At 35.1% G+C, this 25,049-nt stretch overlaps 1 protein-coding gene across 2 annotated transcripts in view; it reads left to right on the top strand.

The window, feature by feature from the left end:
• The window catches only part of LOC148943561 (uncharacterized), a 67,691-nt gene that overhangs the window by 29,222 nt on the left and 13,420 nt on the right, over positions 1 to 25,049 (top strand). For both annotated transcript variants that reach the window (XR_016142929.1, XM_089101060.1), the window contains exon 4: positions 23,930 to 24,052. Coding sequence is in view for 1 of the 2 variants with exons in the window: in XM_089101060.1 (XP_088957186.1) it covers positions 23,930 to 24,052 (123 nt within the window). In the remaining variant the exon portion in view is untranslated. The remainder of the gene's footprint in view (positions 1 to 23,929; positions 24,053 to 25,049) is intronic.

The raw sequence follows: 25,049 nt of genomic DNA, 5'->3' as shown, positions 1-25,049 counted from the left end.
GTGAGGGCGATGTTGAACTAAATCATAACCCACTATGGGTATACAGGTTGTCAAAAGAGCGTATCAGCAGTATCTAGGAAACTGCATAGAGCATTAAGTTGAAGCTTTTGGGGTATTTTGAAGGAGATGTTGAACTAAATTAAAATACAATTTATACACACGGGTTATCAAACAGATGCATCACGAATATCCCAGCAACACCTTAGGGTATTGAGCCAAAATTTTTGGGCCAGTAGTATTACTACCACTTTTGCTACTGCTTCTACTTCTACTACTGCAACTATTGAACTAAATCAAAATAGTTTTAAGTGCAAGCAGGCTGTCAAAATGGCATAGGCGGGATACTTAGTACTGGAATAGGGTATAAACTAGAAACTTTCAGAAAAAGTTTATGCTAGTATAAAAGTAAGTCAAAAGGCACTATGCGCATGCTGGTTATCCAAAGGACGCACCAGAAGTATCTCAGAAACAGTTAAGGGTATTAACTGAAACTTTCAGTGCTAGTACTATTACTACTGTTGCTACTACTATTGAACAAAGTCAAAATGGTTTAAGTGCATCTAGGTTGTAACAATTTATAGATACGGTGTCTCGGGAACAGAATTGGGTGTTGTTTTCTTTTTCAGGGAAAGTTGAAGATTGTGTAAGACTAAATCAAAAGGCAATGTATGTATACAGATTGCCAAAAGGCGTATGTGCAATATCCCAGGAACGGCGAGGGATGTTGAGTTGGAATTTTCAGAGTATGTTATTAGAGACATTGAGCTAAATCACAAGATACCGTGTCCGTCCAAGTTTGTCATAAGGGCGTTTTTTGAATATATTAAGAACGGACAGCGTTATTAAGTTGACAGGGCATGTTCAGGGGGATGTATAATTAAATATGGATGTTCAAAGGATGTATTTTGAACAGGATCAAAACGCATTATACGCATGCAGGCTGTTAAAAGGGCGTATCAGCAGTACCTCAGGAACGGCTGAGGTATTAAATTGAACCGCTCAGAGCTACTACAACTAGCACTACTACTATTTATGCTACTACTACTGTCAGTGCATCTTTTTACGACTGTTTCTGCTTACGTTTTGGACTTCTTTCAGCTTCTTGAACTAAATCAAATGAGTTTCAATGAATCTAGGTTTCCAAAATAGCTGAGATGCAATATCTCAGGAATGGAATGGGGTATTAGGTTGAAATTTTCAGAGAAAGTTAAGAAGGATGTAATACTAAATCAAAAGCAAACTGTGTGTATCAACTGTCAAAAGGGTGTCTGCTATGTCACAGGAAAACCTCAGGGTAGTACTTTGAAACTTCAGGATATATTTTTGGGGATGCTAAACTAAATCAAAAAACAATATGTGTATCAAAGTTTGTCCAAAGGGTATATCAGCGATATTTCAGGAATGGCTAAGCGTATAAAGTTGAAATTGTCAAGGTGTGTGGAATAGGAAGTCGAATTAAATCAAAATAAGCTATGCACATCCAAGGTTGTCAAAGGAGTGTATTTGTATATCTCAGGAAAGGTTAAGGGGATTAAGTTGAATCTTTCAGGAAGCGGAGGGGGGTGGTTGATTAATATTTGTCTATGCTTAAGGTTGGAACATGATGGGGTTAGAATTCCGTAAGCCCTATAGAACATACAATATTACGCAGATTTTCAACCCATACATTTGAATATTTGTCTATTTTTCCACATCTATCCAAAAGACTGTCGAAAAAGACCGTCTGTTAATAACGGACAGGAACTAATTTAAAAAAAAAAATATCCAAAAAAGAAGTTTTTCAAAGAAAAAAACAGAGCTTCATTAAACCAAAGATGAGCAGAAATAAAGTCAAGTAATTTTCCAAGCAAAGAACTCATAAATCACTATCAATAATAAAACAAAACAAAAAAAAAGCAGAAATTACAATAAGTAAACATGTCAGACTCAAAACGAGCAATAACTACCCCAAAGCGGGGTAAGGCTAACACCTTATTTGCTTTCTAAAGACCAGACCGTAATTTGCGCTTTACTGAAAACCGAAATACCCTTAAATTTTTAAACTTTAAAAAATTCAAAATAATTAAGGCTGTCATGAATGAATATCAGTATATATTAAACTGCCAATCCACATTAATTTATTCTTTTCAGTAATCTTGTTTTCTTTTTAAGTTATGAGAATAAAAACACTACTCGAAATAAAGATTCGGTAAAGTGAAAATTACGTTTTGGTCATTATTAGGCACAGGAGGCGTTAGTCATACTCCTCTTTGTGTAGTTTCGAACCAGGAAAAAAAAAAGTCTAACTACTGTTGTGTTCGATAGAGTTGGACGGATAACTGCAAAAGGCGAATTCAATTGATTTTCTGTATTTGCAGAATGTGTTCATTTATTAATAGCTAAGGGAGTGATTAATAGGAATTATACCGCATGGTTGTGACTCAAATAAAAACCCGGTAAATTTATCAAACAGTTCGTGGTAACGAACTGTAAGTAAGGAGCGACCCGACTCAATGGTAACCGAAACTGTAAAAAACGGAATTTTGATACCAATAGATACATCAAAAGAATCAGATTTTAATGCTGATTTCAAATATATAAGTTTAGTCAAGTTTAGTCCTACCTATTTCATCAAGTTTAGTCCTACCTATCAAAAGTTACGCGCCTGTGAAAATTTGGCTGATTTTCGAAAAAAGGGGGAAAGACCCCCTAAAAGCTATATAACCTTAATGAAAATCACACCATCATATTCAGCGTATCAGAGAACCCTACTGTAGTGATTTCAAGCTCGTATCTGCAAAAATGTGGAATTTTGTATTTTTGGCTAGAAGAAAGATCACGGATGCATGTTTATTTGTTTGTTTGTTGTTTTTTTTTTTTTTCAGGGGTGATCGTATCGACCCACTGGTCCTAGAATATCGTGGGAGGGTTCATTCGAGCGAAAATTAAGTTCTAGTGCCCTTTTTAAGTGACCAAAAAAATGGAGGGCTACTACGCCCCCTCCCACGCTAATTTTTTCCCAAAGTCACCCGATCAAAATTTTGAGATAGCCATTTTGTTCAGCTTGGTCAAAAATATGATTACTATATCTTTTAGGATGACTTAATCCCCCGAAGTCCCCGGGGGGAGGGCTGAAAGTTATGAACTTTACCCAATGTTAACGTATAGTATTGGTTATTGGGAAGTATACAGACGTTTTCAGGAAGGATTTTTTCTAGTAGTGGGTGGGGGGTATGTGGGAGGATCTTTCCATGAAGGAAGTTCTCGTGGGGGAAGGGACATTGCTATGAAGCTGGGTGCCGGATTTCCCAGCATTATTTAAAAAAGATCAGAAATTATATATAAAAAATAAGTTTTTCACCTGAAAGTAAGGAGCAACATCAAAACTTAAAACGACTTAAAACATTACGTATATGATTAGGTTCACCCCCTAGTCAATATCTCGCTCTTTAAGCCAAAGATTTTTTAGTAGCCTACTTCCATAATAGCTATGTATTCTAATTAACGGCATTTGTGATTAAGGGGTCATTTTTAAAGAATTGGAACAAAATTCGAACTTTAGCTTAAAGAGCTAGGTATTGACTAGGAGGGCGAACCCTCTAATATACGTATTAGAAATATATGAATATAGAAGTTCGTTACGTAAGTTAATTCGTATGTTACGTATATTTGTTACTAATAAAAACGTTCGTAAATAAAATTAAACAGGTTTCGAGAAAGCCATTTACCCAAATAAAAGTAAAATTAATATTCCAATTTTGTTTTAATTATTCATCTACAGTGAGCCAAAATCAAAACCAGCATTAATTCAAAAACGTTCAAAAAATAAATAAAAAACCAAGTTTTTTTTAACTGAAAGTAAGAAGCGACATTAAAATTTAAAACGAACAGAAATTATTCAGTATATGAAGGGTGCTTTCCCCTCCTCACCCCCTCGATCTTTACGCTAAAGGTTTTTATGGTTTAAAAAAAATAGAGTTGTGAAAAATTCAAACTTTAGCGTAAAGAGCGAGGCGTTAAGGAGGGGACAGCCTCTTTCATATACGGAATAATTTCTGTTCGTTTTAAGTTTTAACGTCGTTCTTTACTTTCAGTTAAAAAAACTTGTTTTTTTTATTTAATATATGAAAGTCTTGTTGCTATCTAGGAAAGAAGCTGAGTTAGTTGAATTAAACTTTCAGGGATGCATCTAGAGTCTATAATATAACCTGGGAAGGTATATACAAAATATTGTTCATACCTTTTTCTTATTTCTAGGAGTTACAAAAATGACATGACCCATCTAAATTATGACAAAAATGTTTTGCCTGAATTTTGAGTTTTCAGTCTCTTTCATTGGCTCTAGATTTTGAATATACAAATTCTAGTATTTCAACAGGATTTTATGCAACAGCAACCCATTTTTCCTAAATTTAAGAAATAGATTTTCCAGTCTGTAAAACCTTGTAAATCTAGACTGAGCAAAGGTTTGACGTTCAGAATACATTCCTTACGCCTCATTTGAGCAGTAGCCGACATGTTTTTACCAAGGCTTTACTTATAACAAAATATTGTATAAGGTCATTAAAGTTCTTCTCTTTGAAGGGGGAAGCGGTGGAGGTAGGTACTTCAAAATATCTCCCCAGAGGGTTGTTGAGACTCTGGATTCATTTTTGAGAGTTTCATTCACATTCCTCTACTACTTTCCATGACAAACAAAAGGCCATCATCTGGAATTTCACCAAATGGGGTCAGTAGAGCAGTGTTAGTATAATCGTATTCTAATCCTCCGGATCTTTGTTACCCTGTTGATGCTCCCCTTGAGAACAGCAAAGTAAATCGTTTTCGGGATATGAGTTTTTTAATTGCCACATTCAAAATAGCATATAATTTTGTGTTGGCCAGTGGAATTCCAATGGAGTCCCGTGATTTCAACGTCATCCGAGATGTTTACCAGTTGCTGTTTCGGAAATTGTCTATCTTGGATACTTGCCCTTGTAAACTCTTTAAAAATATGTGCCAGGTTGGATCACGAGTCTTACATGTTAATCATTTCTTTCATTTTCTTTTTCTCTGTAAAATTCCTTTTTGAATTTGCTTCCTGTCTTATTATCATTATTAAAACAAAAGTGAATTAAGGGATTGCTGCGTCATTTCAAATATAAAAAGGGGGAAGGGTTATTGGTCTTATGCGGGGCTCCCACGACGTCAATAAAGTTAATAAACTTTCATGAAAAGTTGTCCCACTCGTCCCACTGCGAACCATAAAGTTGTCCCACTCACACAAGGATTTCACCTTTTTGACTTTACAGCAATTTTTCATATAAAATAACTGAAATAGTCAGACATGGAGCTGAGAAAACCATCTTTTTAAGCATTTTTTCCTTCTAATGATGTTAAAAAAAAAAAATTTGTTTCTTTTATCAAGCAAGCTATTTAAACAAGTATACACTATTATACTTGTAGACAGTAATTTGTATGTTGTTTATTTGGAGTTTTCCACACATCTTCTGATACTGGTTGAACTTTGTGGGCTTCCTTGAAAAAGTTAAATAAAGTTCAACTTTTTTCCGCCAGCAATAAAGTCAACTAAGTCATGGGAGGAAAACAGTTTATCAGCTTTATGGACAGCCTTATTAACTTGATTGACGCCCTGGGAGCCCCGCATTAAGATATTAAAGGCGCTTTCTTTATGTTGACTAAATAATAAGTTTTTTCAACCGAAAGTAAAGAAAAGATATTAAAACTTATAATGAACAGAAATGATTGTGCATATGAGGTGGGGGTTACCCCTTCTTCAACCCTGTCCCTGTACATTAAAGCCTAGAAGTTTTTTTTTTTAAATACTTCGCATTCTGACTCAAAGGTCCTTGTGTTACAGGAGTCGTTCTCAAAGAATTCTGGCAAAAAGTCGAACTTTAGCATAAAGTGCGAGGGATGAGGAAGGGGCAGTCCCCATCATATACAGAATAATTTGTGTTCGTTTTAAGTTTTAATGGTGCTCCTTACTATCAGTTCATAAACCCTTTTTTATGTTTAAATTTATGGGTGTTTTTCAAATCATGCCTGGAAATCTCTCCCCCTTAGTAAGATTCTTCTCATAGGAAATTCCGCGCGCAAAATTCCCCAACAATTCTCTTATATTTCCAAATAACAAATACTATATGTAAGCAATGGACAAGAGGCATAGTTATGGGACCTTTGAGCCACGTTGAACAAAATGGCCGTCTAAAAAAATTATAGGATTATTTGGGGCAAAAGGGGTCTAGGAGGGGAGCTAGTTACCCTCCAATCTTTCTGGTCACCAAAAAGGGCACTAGAACTTTTAATTTCCGTTCAAATGAGCCCTCTTCTGACCTTCTTGTACTATTAGTTCGAAACAACAAACAAAATAAGCAAGTCAACACGCATCCGTGGTTTTTCTTTTGGTAAAAAAATCACATTTTTGTAGGCAGGAATTTGAATCTCTAAAGTAGTTTTCTGATATGCTGAATACAATGGTGTAATTTTCTGTAAGATCGCTTTTGGGCGTATTTCCCTCCTTTTTCGAAAATCGGCCAACTTTTCTCAGGCTCGTAGCTTTCAATGGATAACATTAAACTTAATTACTTATATATTTTTGAACATGGATAAAATTCAATTCTTTTGATCGATTAATGGCTATTAAATCCTTTTTTTAAAGTTTTCGTTACTATTAGACGGCCATCCGACGTCGCTCCTTACTTATAGTTTGTTACCACGAATTGTTTGATTACATCTTACGTGTTTTTAAAAAAACTAACACAACTAAAAGCAATTACACTGATGTAGCAAGGGCCATAGGGAGATACTGAGTGTTTGTTCATCTCCTAGTTTACATAACATATAACAAATACAATATATCGTAATATTCAGGGGGGGGGCACGATAGTTTTCTTCGCGGCAAACTTTTTTCTCAAATCTTTGTATTCAATGATCCGAGATAAAACTGAAAATGAGTAGCAGGCACGTACGCAGGAATTTGTTTCGGGGGGGGGGGGGCCAAATCCTTCAAACCCATTATTCTGTGAGAAAAATCAGAAAATTATGGTAAAATGAAAAAAAATCGTGAGATTTCGGGTGAACGTTCCTGCGTACGTTCCTGATGAGTAGTTTCTTCATAAGAATCCGGGAAAAATCTGGAAAGGGCCAAGAAAACGCACAAAAACTGGATTTTTTTCTCTCCAAAATCTTACTATTTCTACAGCAGAGTGTGTATCTGCTCTCAAGAATTTAAATTAGTTTTTGTGACGAAGATTCTCAAAATTTCTCAATATCTATGGATTGTCCTTATTTTGCTAATTATGTTTGACTTAGTTGCTATTTGCTTAAGGTTGTAATATTTAGTTATTACGCCATTGAAAGCTATTATCAGTTAGTCAAATAGAATGAAGGTTTTGAAAAAATAAATTATTTTCCGCTTTGTGAATATTAGAGGAACTATCAGAAAGTGATTAAAAGTTTTTTTTTCTAATTATTTGTTCTTTTGAAGATGTGAGCGGTTTCTTTCCCATTTGAAAGAAAACAATCTATCGATAATTTTGTGACAAAGGGTTCATTTTCGGGACTGACTTTGAGGTCTGAGTTTAAATGGGACTGCTTAAATCAGAAAAAAAACTGAACATTTATTTGAAACTATGAGAAAATTTTTTGAGAATTTCTAAAAGCCTGAAACTCTTTAAAATCGACATGAAATCGAAATTTAAAGTGTAGCTTGGAAATCCATATTAACTAAGACGCTGAACTGGATGTATACAGTTGCCCATCTTAAATGACAAGGAAATCACATTTATGCATGCTTAACACTGATATGCCTCCTTTTTCCTCCGGGAGGAATCTTATAGAAATAGTGGCATAGAAAGTGAAGAGAGGATTAATTTATACGGAAATATAAAAAAACGTCTAGATTCTTTTTGAAATAACGAAGAAGATTGCATCGGAGTGAAGTGCCGTTCTCTGCTGCAAAACATCAATTTTAGGTTAAAAGTGCTAAAAGAACAAAAACCGCAAGTATAAGAATTATGGGGAAGGTGTCGTAACACCTAACCGTCAGGAGCACTACAAAATCCGTCATAACATCAACAAAAAAGTCCGTCAGAACCACTAACCGTCATAACGTCTAAAATTTTTAAATTTCAGTTTTTTGGGGTCTAGAGGGGAAAGGGTACCTAGGTTAGGTTAGGTTACGTATTTAATATATGCTATGCTCTACCTCCACCCCCCTGATGTGCAAATATATACCGAAATTTGTTTCTAAACTATTATATACTTCTTACTATTATATAAACTTATAAAAAATTCTAGATGTTATGACGTTTAGTGCTTGTGAGGGTTAGTCGAAATGGTAGCACCCCAGAATTATGCTCGACTTCGTTTAAGGCTTTGTTTGCCTACACAATTTGAACTAGCAACGTATTTATCAAGCAGTTCGTGGTACCGAGGGGAAGGCGGTGAGGGTTCAGGAGATCGTTAAAATCTGTTTATACCTATTGACTCTGTTAATAATCCGGCCATGGCTTGTCTCAGGGATGGCTGTATTTAATGTTCCGACCCCACTCTCTAACAGATAAGTCACATCTTACTTGAAAATGTTCAAAATTACAACCAAAATTAGATATTTATGTAAAAGGTAGGGCCTGTCTTCATTAGAAAAAAAAGAACGCATGTGCCACCACGCGGCATTGCTGCCTTTAAAACTGGGAAGCTCGAATTTTAACTTTTTTTATAATGTTATATCATCGTCCAAACAGGAAGCATACTTAGTACAATCGTTAAAGAATTAAGACAAAGCAAAACAGTCTCTTAGCCAGACAGTTCAGCTTGACTGGCAATTTGTGTTCAAATTATAGACGTGCATGTGTCCTGCAGTTCGCATGGAATTGCTCGTCTCATTGTGTTTGTCTTCGTAATGTGAACCAAGGCTGTTTAATGCGAACTCGTCACGTTTTCCTACTTTTTAGTTGCAGTTCCAGCTGAATGCCTTTTGTAAGTTACGAAAAATATTGCAACAAACCAAAAAAATACTTTCTGCCGCAATACAAAAATTTTGAGATAGCCAGTTGATTGAAAACTATGAAAACGTCTGCTTCCATCCCCAAAATAATAAGCTGTTCTTACGGTTCTCCTATAATTTGATCTTCTGCGTGGACTTTAGGTAATGCTCATCAACCCGTATTTCAGTCTACTGGAAAATTTACCTGGCACTGAATTTTTATGGATTTGGACGAGCTTTATATTTTGTCATAAATTTTTGGATTCCTTGAGTTTCGTAAATTCTAGCGTTAACACGTGTGTACAAGTCTATGACATGTGTGCAATATAAGATATTAGCATGTCTATAAAAAGATAGCCAAGAAATAAACATAACATTCGGTTCACCGTTCGATGTTCTTTATAAACTCATGTTCAATGTAGCTTATTGGCAATCAATTTTAATAAGCTATAGATCGACCAGTGTGTTTCAAAAGCCCAGATGTCAGATATATATATATATATATATATATATATATATATATATATATATATATATATATATATATATATATATATATATATCCAACATCATATCATCAACAAAACAAATTACAAAGCACACTAAAACAGAATACAAAGCAAAAAATGCCTATTCTAGAGACAAAATAAATTAATCGCATAAAAATATTCCTTCTTTCTAGGCATTTATTTGCTTACACATGAGCTCGAGTCCTTCCAAATACCTTTTGCCGGCTCTGAATCGGAAGTCAATTGCCATCAGTTGTATCCATCGACGCAAAAAACTTGCCTGGTAATTTAAATTTGAAATAAAATTTCTTTCCGAAAACTAGATTTAGCCAAATTATTTCAATGTTATTGAATTAGAATCATGCTGAGGCTAAATCAAAAGTACAACATTCCACAAATTTGGCATTCCCAATCTTTCTAGTAATGATTTAATCTGAGATGGCCATGAAGCTTTCAAACCACTCTTTAACGTCTCTTCATATTGAGCCTGTCTTCGTTTAGCCTTGTTAACCAAAATCTAAGCATGTAAGCTATATTGAATGCTGAGTTAATATAATTGCCATTTCCATCTTACATGTAGACGAATGTCTATTTTCCCTGATAGAATGGATTTAAAAAAAATCAAGTAAATCGCTTTATATGTATCTAACGGAAAACAAATCGCTTTCTCGGACTTTCTCTTTAGTATTTAAAAGAAATTAGTCGAGAAAGGCGAATAAAACTTACAGATGTTATTATGTGTTGATATTTGAGCTAGTTTTAGGGTGTCGTTCACATGGATCTAAAAAATTCCTTCACATTATTGAAGATAGCTTGTCTGAATGGTGACAGTTTCAAACAGTTCGTGGTAACGAACTGTAAGTAAGGAACGACTCGGTTCAATAGTAACCGATACTCATAGTCAATACCTCACTCTTTACGCTAAAGGTTTTTTTTAGTACTTTCAAAAGAACTATCTATTCTAATTAAACGGCCTTTATGATTCAGGGGTTTGTGATTCGAACAAAATTCGAACTATAGCGTAAAGTGCGAGGTATTGACTAGGAGGCGAACCCCCTCACATACGTAATAATTTCTGTTAGTTTTAAGTTTTAATGTAGCTCCTTACTTTCAGTTGAAAATTTTTTTTTTATTTAATTTAAAGAATAAGCCGATACTGTACGCACAGGGACTGAAAGATGTCTTCTCTTTCGCTGTTTATATGAATTCTCCCCTCCCCCTCACGACCATTTGTGTGCGACTGATAAGGGATTGGTCTCAAAACCAAGAAGAGCAGAAATAGACCTTTTCTCGAAGAGCAATGTATGAGTTTGTTGAAAGTTTAAATGCGGGTTCTGGAACGCAACCTGAAATAAAGTAGCAGTTTTTGTCCAAGTTTTCCTGATTTTAAAGACTACATGAGCCAACCTCCTGTTGCATAAAAGATATAATATGGAACTTGAGCCGGATATTTCATAAATATAATAATTATAATAATTTATTTATGCCCTCTATGCATACATATTTATGATATGCATATTTCATAAATATAATAATTATAATAATTTATTTATGCCCTCTATGCATACATGGATATACACATAGGAGTATAGGAAATAAATGAAAAGAAAACTAAAAAATATAAAATTCCACTTCTAACGAAAAGGATGACAATAAGTAGCTCATAATACTCATAATAACTCATGAATATATAATAAGTAGCTTATGATAGCTCATTAGTGCATAACACGAAAAACACTCATAAAACATAACGCATAAACACTCATAATAAATAACGCATAAATAGCTGTTTTATTAAAGCAATGGCAACAAAACTATTTTTCCATTAAACGAGACAATTAAGGGGGAAATGTCTTCTATTTCTCTAGATCGTATAAGAAATCGGTCGTATTGTTGATCCATTTTAACAGTAATATCAAATATTACGCATTTTCGTATAATATACCTATTTTTGATCCATAGTGGAATTCCAAGAAAATATTTACAAAACCGGAAAAAGTACACGCGAATACGCTTTTTATCACTTTTACTTAAAAACTCCAAAAATGGAACGATGAAAAATACGTGAGGCGCAAACATTGAATTATATATTATAGCAAGTGTTTGTTTATCAAAACGACCTTTCACCCTGACTAGCAGGCCATAAGTTTTCCTAAGTTTTCCCAGTACAGACGATAACACCAACTCCCACGTAGCTCTAATGTCTATCCGCTCCTTCTCAAAGATGCCAGTGATATTATTCTCCCTGGAATTCTTAGCTATATGACAAATGGCCGAAGCCAACCTTGGCTGAATCCATCCCTTGAAAATTAGCTTCTCGTGAGACATCTCATTGCCCATATTCCGTAATGAAGTTAGAGTCAGGAAGTAAAATTATATATTTTACAAAAACTCATGTTGACATTTTTTTTTTTTTTTACTTTATTGCCAAAGCTAGATTATAAATCTTTTATTGTATATATTAGAAAAACAATTAAAAGCAAGTAATTTCTATTTTTTATAATTAAATTTATTTTGGAAACAAAAGCAAAGCTTAAAACCAGCAAAAATTATTTTCTCGTAGCTCTGCAACAAGTATATTAAAACCTGCTCAAGTAAACTGACTCAGATTTCCTATATTTTTTTACTTTTGAAAAGTAGTGCTTACATTAGGTTTTTGGTAACGTGAAAGATAAAGCGCTTTAGGATGTTTTTACAGTAGTAAAATTAAGTATTTAAGATATTTTTATATAATTGAAATTCGTTTATTTGGGTACGACTTAAAGATTATTATTTTGTAGACACATCTGAAGTGAGGCGTCCAGATAGTGTTAAGACTATAGACTAACTTTAGAAAATCGCATAAATGACTTGAAATTATCCGTACTTAAGGCAGACACAAATTTACTTCTGGGGTTAATGTTATGGTCAATTATTTTTTGACTTGAATAGTATTAGAAGTGCGTTCCCACGAATTAAAAGTTATATTGCTAGCTACTGATAGTTTGAACTCTTTTTTTCTTTTGCTTGAGTTTTTTTTTATTATTTAAATTGTATACAAAAAGCGAATAATACCATTGTTGTTGAAAGAATATCGAGAGATTTTTAAATTAGTCTTTTATATTTTGTGAGCCAGTTCGTTTCTGTTCTCAAAACAGCATCCTGTTTTTTTTGTTGAGGGGGGGGGCGTGGGTCTCGTGTTTTCCTTTAAAGTCCTAGTTTTCAATTTTTAGTTTTAAAGATTTAAGGAAGTGTCATTAGTCTGCTTATTTGGGCTAAGTTTATAGATACATGTTGCAGAGGTGGCGAAGAATTTATTTGTGCTACATTCATAAGAAAAACTTAGTTTGAAAAAAAGCGGGGCAGAGATTCCAAACTACTGAAGATTTTTGATGCTTTCTCCTGGTTGAATAGAAATTAAAAAGTGGTTTCTCCAGTGATTAAGCAGTTTTATCCAGAAAAACTAAAAAATTTAAGAACAAGCTTATTTTTAGTTTAATTAATTTGCATACAGAATCTGATGAAATTTTTTTCATTTTTTTTATTATGAAAAAGCTTGGTTCTCAAAACGGTATGCGCCACCCCTGGTCAGTTTCACCAGTGCTTCAGTGGCATCGGTGTTTAGTTATTTCTACTGGTATTCGATGATTATTTTAATATTTCTGATCATTCTGTACGATAAAAATGGATACTTCATCAAAATTACGATCACGCACGTAGCCGAAAATTTATTTCGGGAGTGAATAAAGATAAAAAAAAAATTAAAATAGGCGAACCACACGGGGAATCTAGAAAACAGTTCAACGAATTTTGATCTCGGAGTTAGGATAATCGCCTGAGCCCCCTTCCCCTCGCACACGCACCTATTTGCGGTACTAGTCGTTAAAAGTAATTTCAATCAAATTTGGGCGTCAAATAATGGTCTGAATTTGGTTGGATAATTCCGTATGTGGTTATTACGAATTACTGTTTGCACGATTACAAAACTTGAAAGCAACCTAATCTGTTTTCTTGAAATGTAATTTCCCTTTTTAAAAATTACACTGTCGACTCCAAAGATTAGTTTAGAATTGATTAAGTTTTTCCATGAATTATATTCATGAACTTTCAACTTGTGTACACAAATTGCGTACAGGCTAAGAAATTGTTTGTGTCCATGTCTGGATTGATAAAAGCTTGGCTGTTGCATTTGATGGTGCAATATACTTGAAATACCGGGACGATTTTTGCCTTAAGTGCAGAATATAATTAAGCTTCATCAACCTGATTGAAAGGATGATATGAAAACATGAGGCTTGTAGGCTTTTAAAGATGCTTAGGGAGACTGGGGTAATGGCGGTCAGCGGGTAACGGCGGTCACTAGGATTTCTCGTAAAGTGGATAACGCAGATTCACACCGATGGGTGCTGCCATCTCGAGACAGTTTATGGAAATACTACTAGAGTGCTCGGCATCTTGCCAGCCTTAGTTTGTCTGTTGTGTAAGAAAGACTGTTTTGACGTTTCACCTTATAAGATAGACAATAGTTTAATCCACTATCAGCTCTTTCTGTTTACATTTCACGGAACGAGACTTATCTCGCAATAACAAGGTAAGTCATATTGTTGTATCATGTAGCATTTTATTAAGGTTTAAGTACTGATATTCTGATTTTTAGTCGTTAAATAATAACCATGCGGTTGGGGTAATGGTGGTCACTGCGCTAGGGGTAATGGCAGTCATGACCGGCATTACCCCATTAGTACTCATTTTTTTTCTATGTTTCAGATGCCCAGAAAATACATAAGGAAAACAGATAAAGCTGCATGGACTGCATAGGACTTAAAGAATGCAAAGACAGCCATTTCTAGAGGATTATCGATTCGAAAGGCTGCTGATCAATTCAAAATACCATTCAGCACGTTGCAAGAACGAATGAAGAGTGGGATTGATTCTGATCCAAGCTTAGGCAGGAAGTGTGTCATCCCTCCTGTTCACGAAGCAGCTCTAGCTGACCATGTAAAAACTTTATCAAAGATTTTTTTACGGCATCACTGCACTGAAATTAAGAAAAATTGCATTTGAATATGCAGAAAGAAACCTATTAAGCCATAGATTTGATAAAGAAACAAAAATGGCTGGCTTGGATTGGATGTACGGATTCATGGACAGAAACAAAATTAGTGTGTGCAAACCTGAAGCCACAAGCATTGGAAGAGCCATTGAGTTTAACAAAGACGAGCTAAATTCGTTTTTTTTAAAATTTAGAACAGGCTATGGATAAATACAAGTTTAAAGATACCAATTATTGGAACGTAGATGAAACAGGGATCACCACTGTGCAGGACCCTGGTCTAATACTGGTAGAACGGGACCAAAGGCGTGTGGGTTCTATAATAAGTTGGGAAAGGGGAAAAACATTACAGTTGTGTGTGCAATGAGTTCGGGAGGGCTTTATGCTCCACCAATGTTCATATGTCCTCGAGCTCGTATGTCCCCACTCTTAGAAAAAAACGGGCCACCTGGATCAGTTTACTCATGCTCTAAGACAGGCTGGATCAATGAAGAACTGTTCGTTGTTTGGTTAAAACACTTTGCTCAGTTTACTCATGCTAGTAATGACAAGAAAATGCTTCTTATTCTGGACAACCATTCCACTCATTGCTCATCTGAAGCATATGATATTTGTAGGGAGAAAGGGATTGTTATGGTGTCACTACCGCCCCATACATCACATAGACTTTAGCCTCTGGATGTAGTATTTTACTCGCCTTTGAGGGCTGCTTACAAAAGGGAATGTGATTTGTTCATGAAATCCAGGAATTTAGTAAAAATAACCCCTTACGATGTAGCAGAGATATTCAATAAGGCATATTCACCAGTTGCTACGATTGCAAAGGCAACAAGTGGGTTCAAAAACACAGGGATCCATCCTCTTAATCCAGGAGTTTTCACAGATGAGGATTTTTTGGTAGAGGACATCCTCCAGAAGAATCAAGACTTAACGCCTGTTTGTGTGGACGTTTCCTTGAAAGCTACTGCATATGAAGACATCGTATAAGTAGGCCGATACAAGGTCACGACTAAAGAAAACTTGGAATCCTCTGTCCTACGTGATGAAGTTCATATTCAGCCTAACACACAAATTAATATGTCTATACAAGAGATTTCTCCTCTACCTGGATGCAGTAATTGGACTGATAAGCCAAGAAAAGGAGCGAGACAAAAGCAACATTCTCAGATCTTGACTTCAACACCGATGAAAATCCTGCTTCAAGAAAAAAAAAGAAAAAGAGAAAAAAAAGAAACCAAGATCAAGGAAAAACTAAAAAGGAAAGAAGAAAAGAACCAAAGAACTAAGCGAGTAAAAAAAGAATTTAATGGAGAAAAGAAAAAGCCTGCTGTTCCTGAAAGAAAAACACAAAAAGTGGAGCAAAAGAAAATGATCAGGAAACTTTTTGAATCTGACTCCGACACTTCAATTGATGAGGAAAACATTTGTGAAGACGAATCAGAAAGTGAGCTATGTTTGACAGAGATCGGCAGAGAAACCTGTTTCTATTGGGAAGACACCGGGAAAGATGGAGAAATGTGGTATCGGTGCACTTCTTGTGCTTTATGGGCACATCAAGAATGTTCCGGATGGGACACTCCTCAGGGCTATTTGTGTGACATGTGCTCAAGAAAGTAAAATTGACTTAAAGTTTTGCAAGCTCATAAGTTATATGAATATTATTTTTTTTGGCGCTTGAATTCTTTAAGCCGTTTTTTGCTATGGAAAGATGTTTTTTTTTTTTTTTCAAATAAATTATTTATAATTATTACCATAATTTAAATTAAATTTTTTTAATTTACTAAATACGGAATCATTTAAAAATATAAATTATGATGATTTAAATTTAACGTGTTTATGTGATTGAAATTTCCCACATTTTTTTATTTACAGCCCTTTAGTAGAACATGACCTTACCGACTGCCATTACCCCTAGGATAGGGGGTAATACCGGTCAAAGCTGGTTTGGCAAAACAATGCTTAATGCCTATATGTAATCTTGATTAAGGTTCAATTCAAGTATGTAATAGGTAAAATATACTATGCTAGAGATTTAACATGTTTAGGTTTGAATTTTATCTTTCTTTTAATTTTTATTCTCATTTTGCCTTAGGTGACCGCCATTACCCCAGTCTCCCCCTACTTCTGTTGCTACGAGAGAACTAGGACTAGTATTTTTTAATCTTTATTAGGTGTTCCTTCATAAACATCATAGTTTATATCTAATGTTGGTATATTTACAGTTCAACGTAGTGAAAACAAGTTTGACTTGTTTGCATACTATGTCCGGTTGTAAATAGCGAACATGTGACTTTCGTGGTATAATCACTTCAGATAAAGACTGTAATGAAAGAATGAATATATTCTATTTTTGACATCCTTGTCCTATGGAACACATTCAGTTCACTCTATTTCAGAAAATGTTCCAATATGTTCAGCACAGGTATGCAAAAAGTTCCAAAAAGGCCAGTAGCAGAACTCAACAAAATTTCAAAAGCTTCCGACAAATTCGGGGATAGTGGAAACACTGGCAGTTTCTGAAAATTTGCTCTCCGGGGATCAACTTGATTTTAATTGGTTCATGGGCATTTCTGATCCTGTCCGACTTTGCAGAGCATTTAAAAGGGAACGGAAGGTGTGGCTGCAATTTTGCATTATTCAGTAAATTTGTGTCAACTTTGATTGAAATTCGCAGTGAGAATATCTACTTTTTGCCTTACAAATGCTAAACAGATGAGCCATGGTGCTTGAGTTTGGATTAGAAGAAATATTTTCATCACCTTGTTTTTTGTCGATCTATCTCCAGCTGAGTCACCTTGTCCATGGTCGTCAAGAAGAGCTAACGTGGGTTCCTCGAATCTATAAGTCTAAAGATCACGGCCTCCAAAAAGTCATCTTGCATTGGTGACCTCTATTATTTTATGATGTTTTGAAAAAAAAGAACTTATGATATCCTTTCAGCTCAATTATCGGAGGACTATTTGCCATGTATACGACGATTTCATGTTCAAATTTCACCAAAAAGTGCTATTATACGATGGTGCCATTGTTGAAAGCCTTAAATATCACATGATGTGTTTCGCATCAAAATACATGTCAGAACATTTTTTATGCACGACAATAATCTAAATACATGCGCGTGCGTGTACATTTTCCCATTCAGCGCTCTGATCAGCTACATAATGTATTAAAAAAGATAACAAAAAAATGAACTAAAACCGGTACTGGTTCCAGGGTTGTCACCGTCAGTAGGATTTTACTAGATCTAGTGAAATAAAAATATAGTAAATTTAGAGGAGCTAGTAAATTTCCTGAAATCTAGTAAAAAGTCATGATTTGTAGTAAACAAAACTTTCGTTATTTTCCATGAATTCAGGGGGAAAATTAGGGTCCACGATATTATGGCTACTATTGCTCTCATTTTTACGATTTCGCGTCAACCCTCTAGCGCTTAAAAATCTCTACTTTTCCCTAGGCTTCTTCTTGATACTCGCTATGAAAGGCAAACTATTTAAAATCAGGACTGGTATGCCGGCTTAATTTGTTTTCAGAAAAATTTCCCAAACTCTCGTAACAGCTGCTACGTTTGTTAGCTAGCTTTGTCTCTTTTTAAAGACGCTGCTGGAAACGGATCTTTTTCCATACTTGCCCAGGTTCTTTCTGACTGCAGCTTGCCCTATTCAAGTGCTGGAGCAGAGAGACAGTTCTTGATTTTGTTGGTTATCAAAACTAAAAACCGGAATAGGCTAAATGTCTTAAGTGTTTCGTCCATGATGAAAACGAAGCAACTTGTTCTCAGGTTGTCAAGTGCAGTACATGACTGGGTGATCCCCTGCGATTTGACTTCGGCTATCAAGAAATGGAAACTAGATCCCTTCAGTCAGAATTCCACACTAGTGGATGCTTTAAATTCGGGTGGGGCCAAGGACGACTAAGCCTTTTAAGTGCGATGTTTTTTTAATTGTGACTACATATTTTTCTTCTTACTTTTCAATTTGTATGATTTGCCTGACATGAAAACTATTGACACAAGATTTTTAAAACTAATTATCGTATGTTATATAAGTTTTCTTTTCTTGGCAGCCCTAGTCCAATTTGAGGTGCACTTTTTAATTTACATAATTTTACAACTAAACGGGTAGCCGATTACGTCATTTCCTTTTTGAAGTGACATAGATTGTATTGGTTTTTGATTCCCTTGAACACGAACGAGAGGGAATTCAGAAAAAATCATTTTAAAAAAATCCTAAATTAATTGCTTTAAAATTTGCCAGAATTCTTTGTAAGCGCTTATCCCTTATTTAAAGACCAGCCCAATTAGTGTTTTAAAACTGGCAAATTTCCTCTTAAAATGCAAAATTGAAAGGTTTAAATCTCAAACCTAAAAACGGAAACTGGGGGACAAATCTCAAAAGCCGTCACTTTCGAACACCTCAGATTCTAAGCACTCCATTGACTGAATTGCTTCGTCAATATGAGTTGTAGCTGTTTTTCTTCGTTGATTGTTTTTTAATTTTTCAATATATCTGAATTTTATGACCTGAAGTCCATTGTTAAATTTAAAGCCGGGCTTCATCAGCAGGATTTCTGGAATCCAAGATTCCAGACTATTGTTTGACGTTTTGGATACACCGCATCTGGAATATGACGCCTATCCAGTAATACATCCAAATAATCCAAAACAAAAGGATTTTTGAACTTATAGATTTCCGGAATTTTCAATCATACTATTAAAACGAAAGATAAAAGAAAAAGAAAACAAGAAAAAAGGAAAAAAAATTGTGTAAATCCTATTGATTATCCTCCTATAGTAAAAGTCGATGCTTGATGGTGAACGAAAAAATTTGTTTTGAGCATTTAGTAAAAACAAATGCGATTTAGTAAATTTTTCCTCTTAGATTTAGTAAATTCTTCCAGGCCAGGGTGGCAACCCTGACTGATTCATTATAACTAAACAAGCGCTATGGACAGTACAAGCAAACCAAACACTGAAACCCGTCAAACGGGCATTTGATATCTAAATTGATTGCAAAGCGTGGTTTCTTGTCGAGTTTACAATATTTAAACGATTGGTTTTCGGAGTTTAGGGGGGGGAGGTACCTAGGTTAGGTTTGGTTACGAATTTAATATAAGCTATGCTATACCCCCACCCCCCTAATGTGAAAATATATAACCCAAATTCGTTTCTAAACTATTATATATTCATCCTATTTTATTTAATTAACATTAACCAAACTTGACTTCTTTCGTGTATAGCACTGGTTTAGTTATAATGCACCAGTACCCTAAAACCTAATCTAAGTACACTTAACGAACCATGCACGTGTTGTGGGGCAAGCCACGCCACACGCAAAATTATTTTACCATGGGACCAAAAATCGCTGTGTAGCACGCAAATTGGGGCAATTCTAGCACTTTAGGAACTCACCGTGGTGGCATCCTTGTTGGATGCCCGTGGTGGCATCCTTGTGGCACGCTATTGAATTTATACCAGTTTAGCTTACCATGTTCTTGTCTAGTATCCTTGACAGAGTATAAAATTAACGGTTGTACAACTGTATTGGTATTATGTATGGGCAATTGTTTACTGAAGCAAATTTTATTGACAAGTCGGAATTTCTTAGTTTTTTTTTGTGTCTTTTTTTTTTTTTTGTAGGATGATCTCCGAAAATGAGGATCAATACCAAAAACGGAAGACAAATTATTATGGCTAATTAAAATTAAATAAATATTTGTTATTTTTCTTGAGACGAATTTGACGATACGGAAGCTACTCTGAAAAAAAACGTTCAAAAGAACATCCCCATAACCAAGAATATAAGTAAATTCTTTTAGTGTCTGTATGGCTTATTTCAGGGTAGACATGCATCTAACGCTGCTGAAAAAGGGATCCTTAAGAATGGGGGCATTGTTTGTTGTTTTTGTTTCGTTTTCATCACAGTAAGGTGGATATGGTAAACCTTGTTTAAATCAGTCATGCAAGGAATATTTTATCTGTGCAACTGCAGATTCGAAAGGAACCCATGCCCCTTACCGTAATAAGGGACTATGGCGCGAAAAAACTAACTGTGGTGTCATCCGTTGTATAGCATTTCTTATCGTATGTCCTACGATTGAAGCATTAAATTGAATAACTATCTGTTGAAATTATTTACTGTGTCCAATAAAGGAAAGAATTGAGAGTAAACCGTTGGTCTTCACAAATGAGAGCAGCCTCTGTTATTTATGGGAGAAACAAAAAACCGCATTTAATGGGAATGAAAAAGAGCGATTTTTTTTTTTAATAAAGGGCTAGGATAAAACTTCACAAGCATAAGTTGCCTTGAACGGGATGGATGTCAGCTAAGCGAATTAACTTTTGACTCAAGGTATCATTGAAGGTATTCTGTTCTGAAAAGCACAAATGACAATCTAGCCTTTTGAAGGGCGGCAATACAAGGCCCTACTTATTTGTAATAAAATGTCTCGACATAAGATATTTGTAACCTTTTATGTAGTTGTACGGTTTATTAATAAGCTATTTTCGTCACTGTTTTCTTCGTTGTGAATCCATTCATTTCGAATGTATATGTTACCGTGAATGTACGAAATCTGGTTAATGTTGACATTCACCGGTGAATGGATGAAATTCTTTTTCTCTGCTTGGATTCAATTAGCTTTGCGAGCAAGGCAGTACCCAGAGGGGGGGGGTTAGGGGGGTTTGAACCCCTCCCGAAATGTTTTTTTTACACGTAAAAACGTAAGAAAAATGGATATAAACAAATTTTGTATGCGTTTTTTGAGGTGTTTTTGTGTACCCCCTCCCCCCGAAAAGTCAGCTTTTTCAGTCTTATGTAAGCTTAGATAGTAAAAGTTAAAGTTAGGCCAGGTTAGATTAGGTTAGGTTATATTTGGTTCTAAATATCAGAAATGTGTTAAAAACCTAACTTAAGCTAACCTAACCTCGTCAAACCTAACCTAATCTGACCGAATCTGTCATCATCAAACCATTTATTAAATTGGAAAAGTTGACAGGCAACGCTGACTAAATCCAAGAAGAGAAAAAAAGTATTTCGGGCATTTACCGGTGAATGTCGACATTCACCAATATGTGGACATTCACGGTAACATATACACGTAATAGTCGGGGAGCCAAAATTGAAAAAGTCATCAACAACGATTTGTAAAAAACATTCTTTCTATCTCAGCGTTACGTTTCCGTGTATTTGAGCAAGCATCGAGTTTCGCTTCCAGTCCTCTAAGCATGAAACTGTAATTTTTTCAGTTTTCTTGATTGTGCCTACCATGGCTGTTCAAAATCAAATCGCGTTCCGTGTAACAAGTTATAGAATGAGATGTTTACTAATTTTGCGAGTTTCACCAACTGATAAACATGAGTGGCGCATTCAACTATAATTCTTTTCCTGGGTAGTGTGTTTTGATGTTGAACGATCGGCCGTTCATTTATATTTATGTATTTTCTGTAATAGGTAAATTAGAAATATACAGCATTACTGATAACGCATGTTGAATGTTTAATTGCCGGATTTACAATAATACAACTGTGAACTTGCGTAATATGGCGGATATTGAGGTATCAGGTGCAATCGTTTGTTTAATCTACTCTGGTCTATCATCGAAGTTCTTAAACATTCTCTTTATTTATCTACCTGCTCTCATTTCTGCTCAAGTGTTACGACATCCATCAGGAAATAAATTGGTATGATAGGGATGGATTAATAATGGTGATTTTGATGCTAGTTTTATTGGTCATTAGAATATAGTGTTTGATTACAATGCCAGTTTCTATTTTTGTCTTCTTTTTTTTTTATGTTTGCAGGGGTATGCGATAGAAATACCCTTGTATCCAAACTCTTGGCACTGGTGTACAGTATTATGCTCAAACATCCATTTGGAAGTGGATGTCATTAAGAATTGTGGATAATTTTTCAGATTTTGCGGGAGGAGGAACACGAACACCGAGACTTGTTTATACTTCCTGCTGCATCTAAATAAATTGATATACCCAAATCCGGCATTTTATATATATATATATATATATATATATATATATATATATATATATATATATATATATATATATATATATATATATATATATATATATATATATATATATACTTTGTCAGTCAAAATTACAGAGATTGAGAGCGACGCTTGTTCAACTTGGGACATGAATATAGACAGCTGTACAAAGTTACTGATCAGAGGAAAATGTTAGAAGACATATTTTTTTGCCTGAAAAGTCCGAAAATCCTCATTTCGCGAATTGTGAAGTTTCTGTGCATTCTTTTTTTTAATTTAGTTTGAAGGGTCAAAATCCAGTGTCTCAGCCGTGCCCCAAACCACAGGTTTTTTTTTTTTTTTTTTTTTTTTTTTTTTTTTTTTTTTTCGTTCCGTTACAGCTAATTCCTTATTCGGTGTGAATAGCGAAAGACAAGAAAACTCAGTAAAAGAAAATCAATTTTTCTCTTGTTTGATCATTGTCTTGTATAAAAAGTTTTATTAAGAGTTAATATCCCTTTTTTCCATAGTATAATCTGACTTCCATGGGGGGTATGAGAGGGATGGATTCTTGTCTTCAGCGCATCTACCCACGTGGCAGTGGTATCAATTCACGCAAATGTGTGGCGGGGAAGGGGTCAAAATATATTTCCTAAAATCTAAGGGAAGTAATTTTGTTGCTTTTCAGTGAAAATACCTCAAACAGATATTTTTTAATTCTATGGGGGGGGCAAAATATATTTTGCCCCAATCATAATTAATGATTGAAGTCATTTATTATCATTTATAGTAAAAGAAAAAGTTAGTGTGTTATTATTGAATGAGTAAAAACAAGTGATCTTAGCTATAAGTTAAATGTTTGATGTATGCAACAGAATTTGCTTTTAGTTGTCCCTTGTCGAGTTAAAAGTGTTGTCTACTAGTCTTGCAAATTGTGAATTTTTTGTGGCGTGATTTCTTTTGCTATTTAAAATAGGCTCTAATTGTTGAAATTTTCGTGGAAATGAGTTTTAGTTCATCCTTCTATGGCTCTCTAGTAGCCCCTTAGCGCAAAAAAGCAAGACATATCACTCCGGCCAATACTAAAATCTAAAGTCACTAAAAGTCCCTACTTTTTGAACAACAGCTATGTTAGGAAAAATTTCGTGACAGCCTGTTGAGGTTTTATTATTGCTTGTGTTCAAATCAAAATTCCATGGTGATTGCCAGTGCATTTTTCTTTTTTATCTTCATCCCTGGACACAATGTAAAATCTCCATGTAATACAAGACTTGTTATAAAGAGGAATGCGCTCTTGAGAACCTTTGAGGAGGTAGAATCGCACTCCTTTTGCCTTTGAACCCCGGATCCGACTATTTAGCTCTATTTTAAGTCATCTCACCACTGACAGCATTAATTAAATGGTGAGGTAATACTTATTTGTTGTTTTTCTTCTAGATCCTCTGGTGGAATTGGAGAAGAAAAACCATATGCTTGCCCAGTGCCGGGGTGTCGCAAACGGTATAAGAATGTCAATGGTATCAAATATCATGCCAAAAACGGGCATCGAAGAGATGGAAAGTAAGCCGACCTTTTTTTCTTTTTTTTATGTAGCGACATCGTTAGTTCAAAATAATAATAGGAATATTAGCCCAATTATAACTGATTAAGAGCGGCAGTGCTAGTTACTAAAAGCAGTGCTACTGTTTTTGTGTTCGTTTGCTTTTTGTGTTGGCGGTCTTAAACGGTGTTTCGTAAATAGTAAGAGATGCAAACTTGAAAACAATCAAAAAGAAGTAAAAATACACTGTCTAAGCTCCGAAAGTAAACTTGTTAGGGACCATGCTGTCCAACCTATGAGCAAATGGTGTTATCTTTACGAAAAACGGATATTGAACTTCTTCTAACTATTCTAAATTTCCAGGAAATAATTCCGGAAAAGTTTGTCTTGAAATCTGTTTTGTTTTTTGGATTTTGATCAGATTTTCTGAAGTTTCCTATGCATATTAAAGTTTGGGTTCAGAACTATGCTGAAATAAGTCCTGTTAACGATCTGACGTACAGGCAGGAGGAGGGGGAAGGTTTTTAGAATTATTTCGTCAGTATATTATGGTTGCGACGTCCGACGCAACTAGTAAAGAACGGACTCCGTCCTATGAAATCCAAAAATTTGAAAACACGTTTCGAAAAAAACTGTCAAATGAGGAAGAATCGTCATTTGAAGCTGATTCAGGAGTGGTAACTGTTATTTCGGCTATTATTCAATTGGTAAAGGCTTATTGCCAAAACAGATTGATGAGGATTGTGTCCACAAGAAGGGGTTCAGGTCTTTGCCAAACCTGATGTGAATTTTCACACTCTGTCTTCCTGGTCTCCTTACCAGGGGGCCTTTAAAATCTTTTATTACGATGTCCATCAGAAGTGATTGTTGGCTCTCAACCAAACTTGATAATAGAGCTAGTGCCGTTGAGTGAGGCGGGCGGAACTAGTCTGACCTCTTTTGGGGGAGAGGGTCCTTGAATTATAATCAACTGAATATATACCTCAAGAGTATCATGACGTTTTGGAATTTGGGACC

The sequence above is a fragment of the Artemia sp. Qi Xiang Cuo genome, chromosome 15, assembly GCF_049724085.1.
Source record: "Artemia sp. Qi Xiang Cuo chromosome 15, ASM4972408v1, whole genome shotgun sequence".
NCBI classification, from domain to species: Eukaryota; Metazoa; Arthropoda; class Branchiopoda; order Anostraca; family Artemiidae; genus Artemia; species Artemia sp. Qi Xiang Cuo.
Note: the sequence above shows the minus strand (reverse complement) of the source record. Positions and strands in the feature narration are given on the sequence as shown.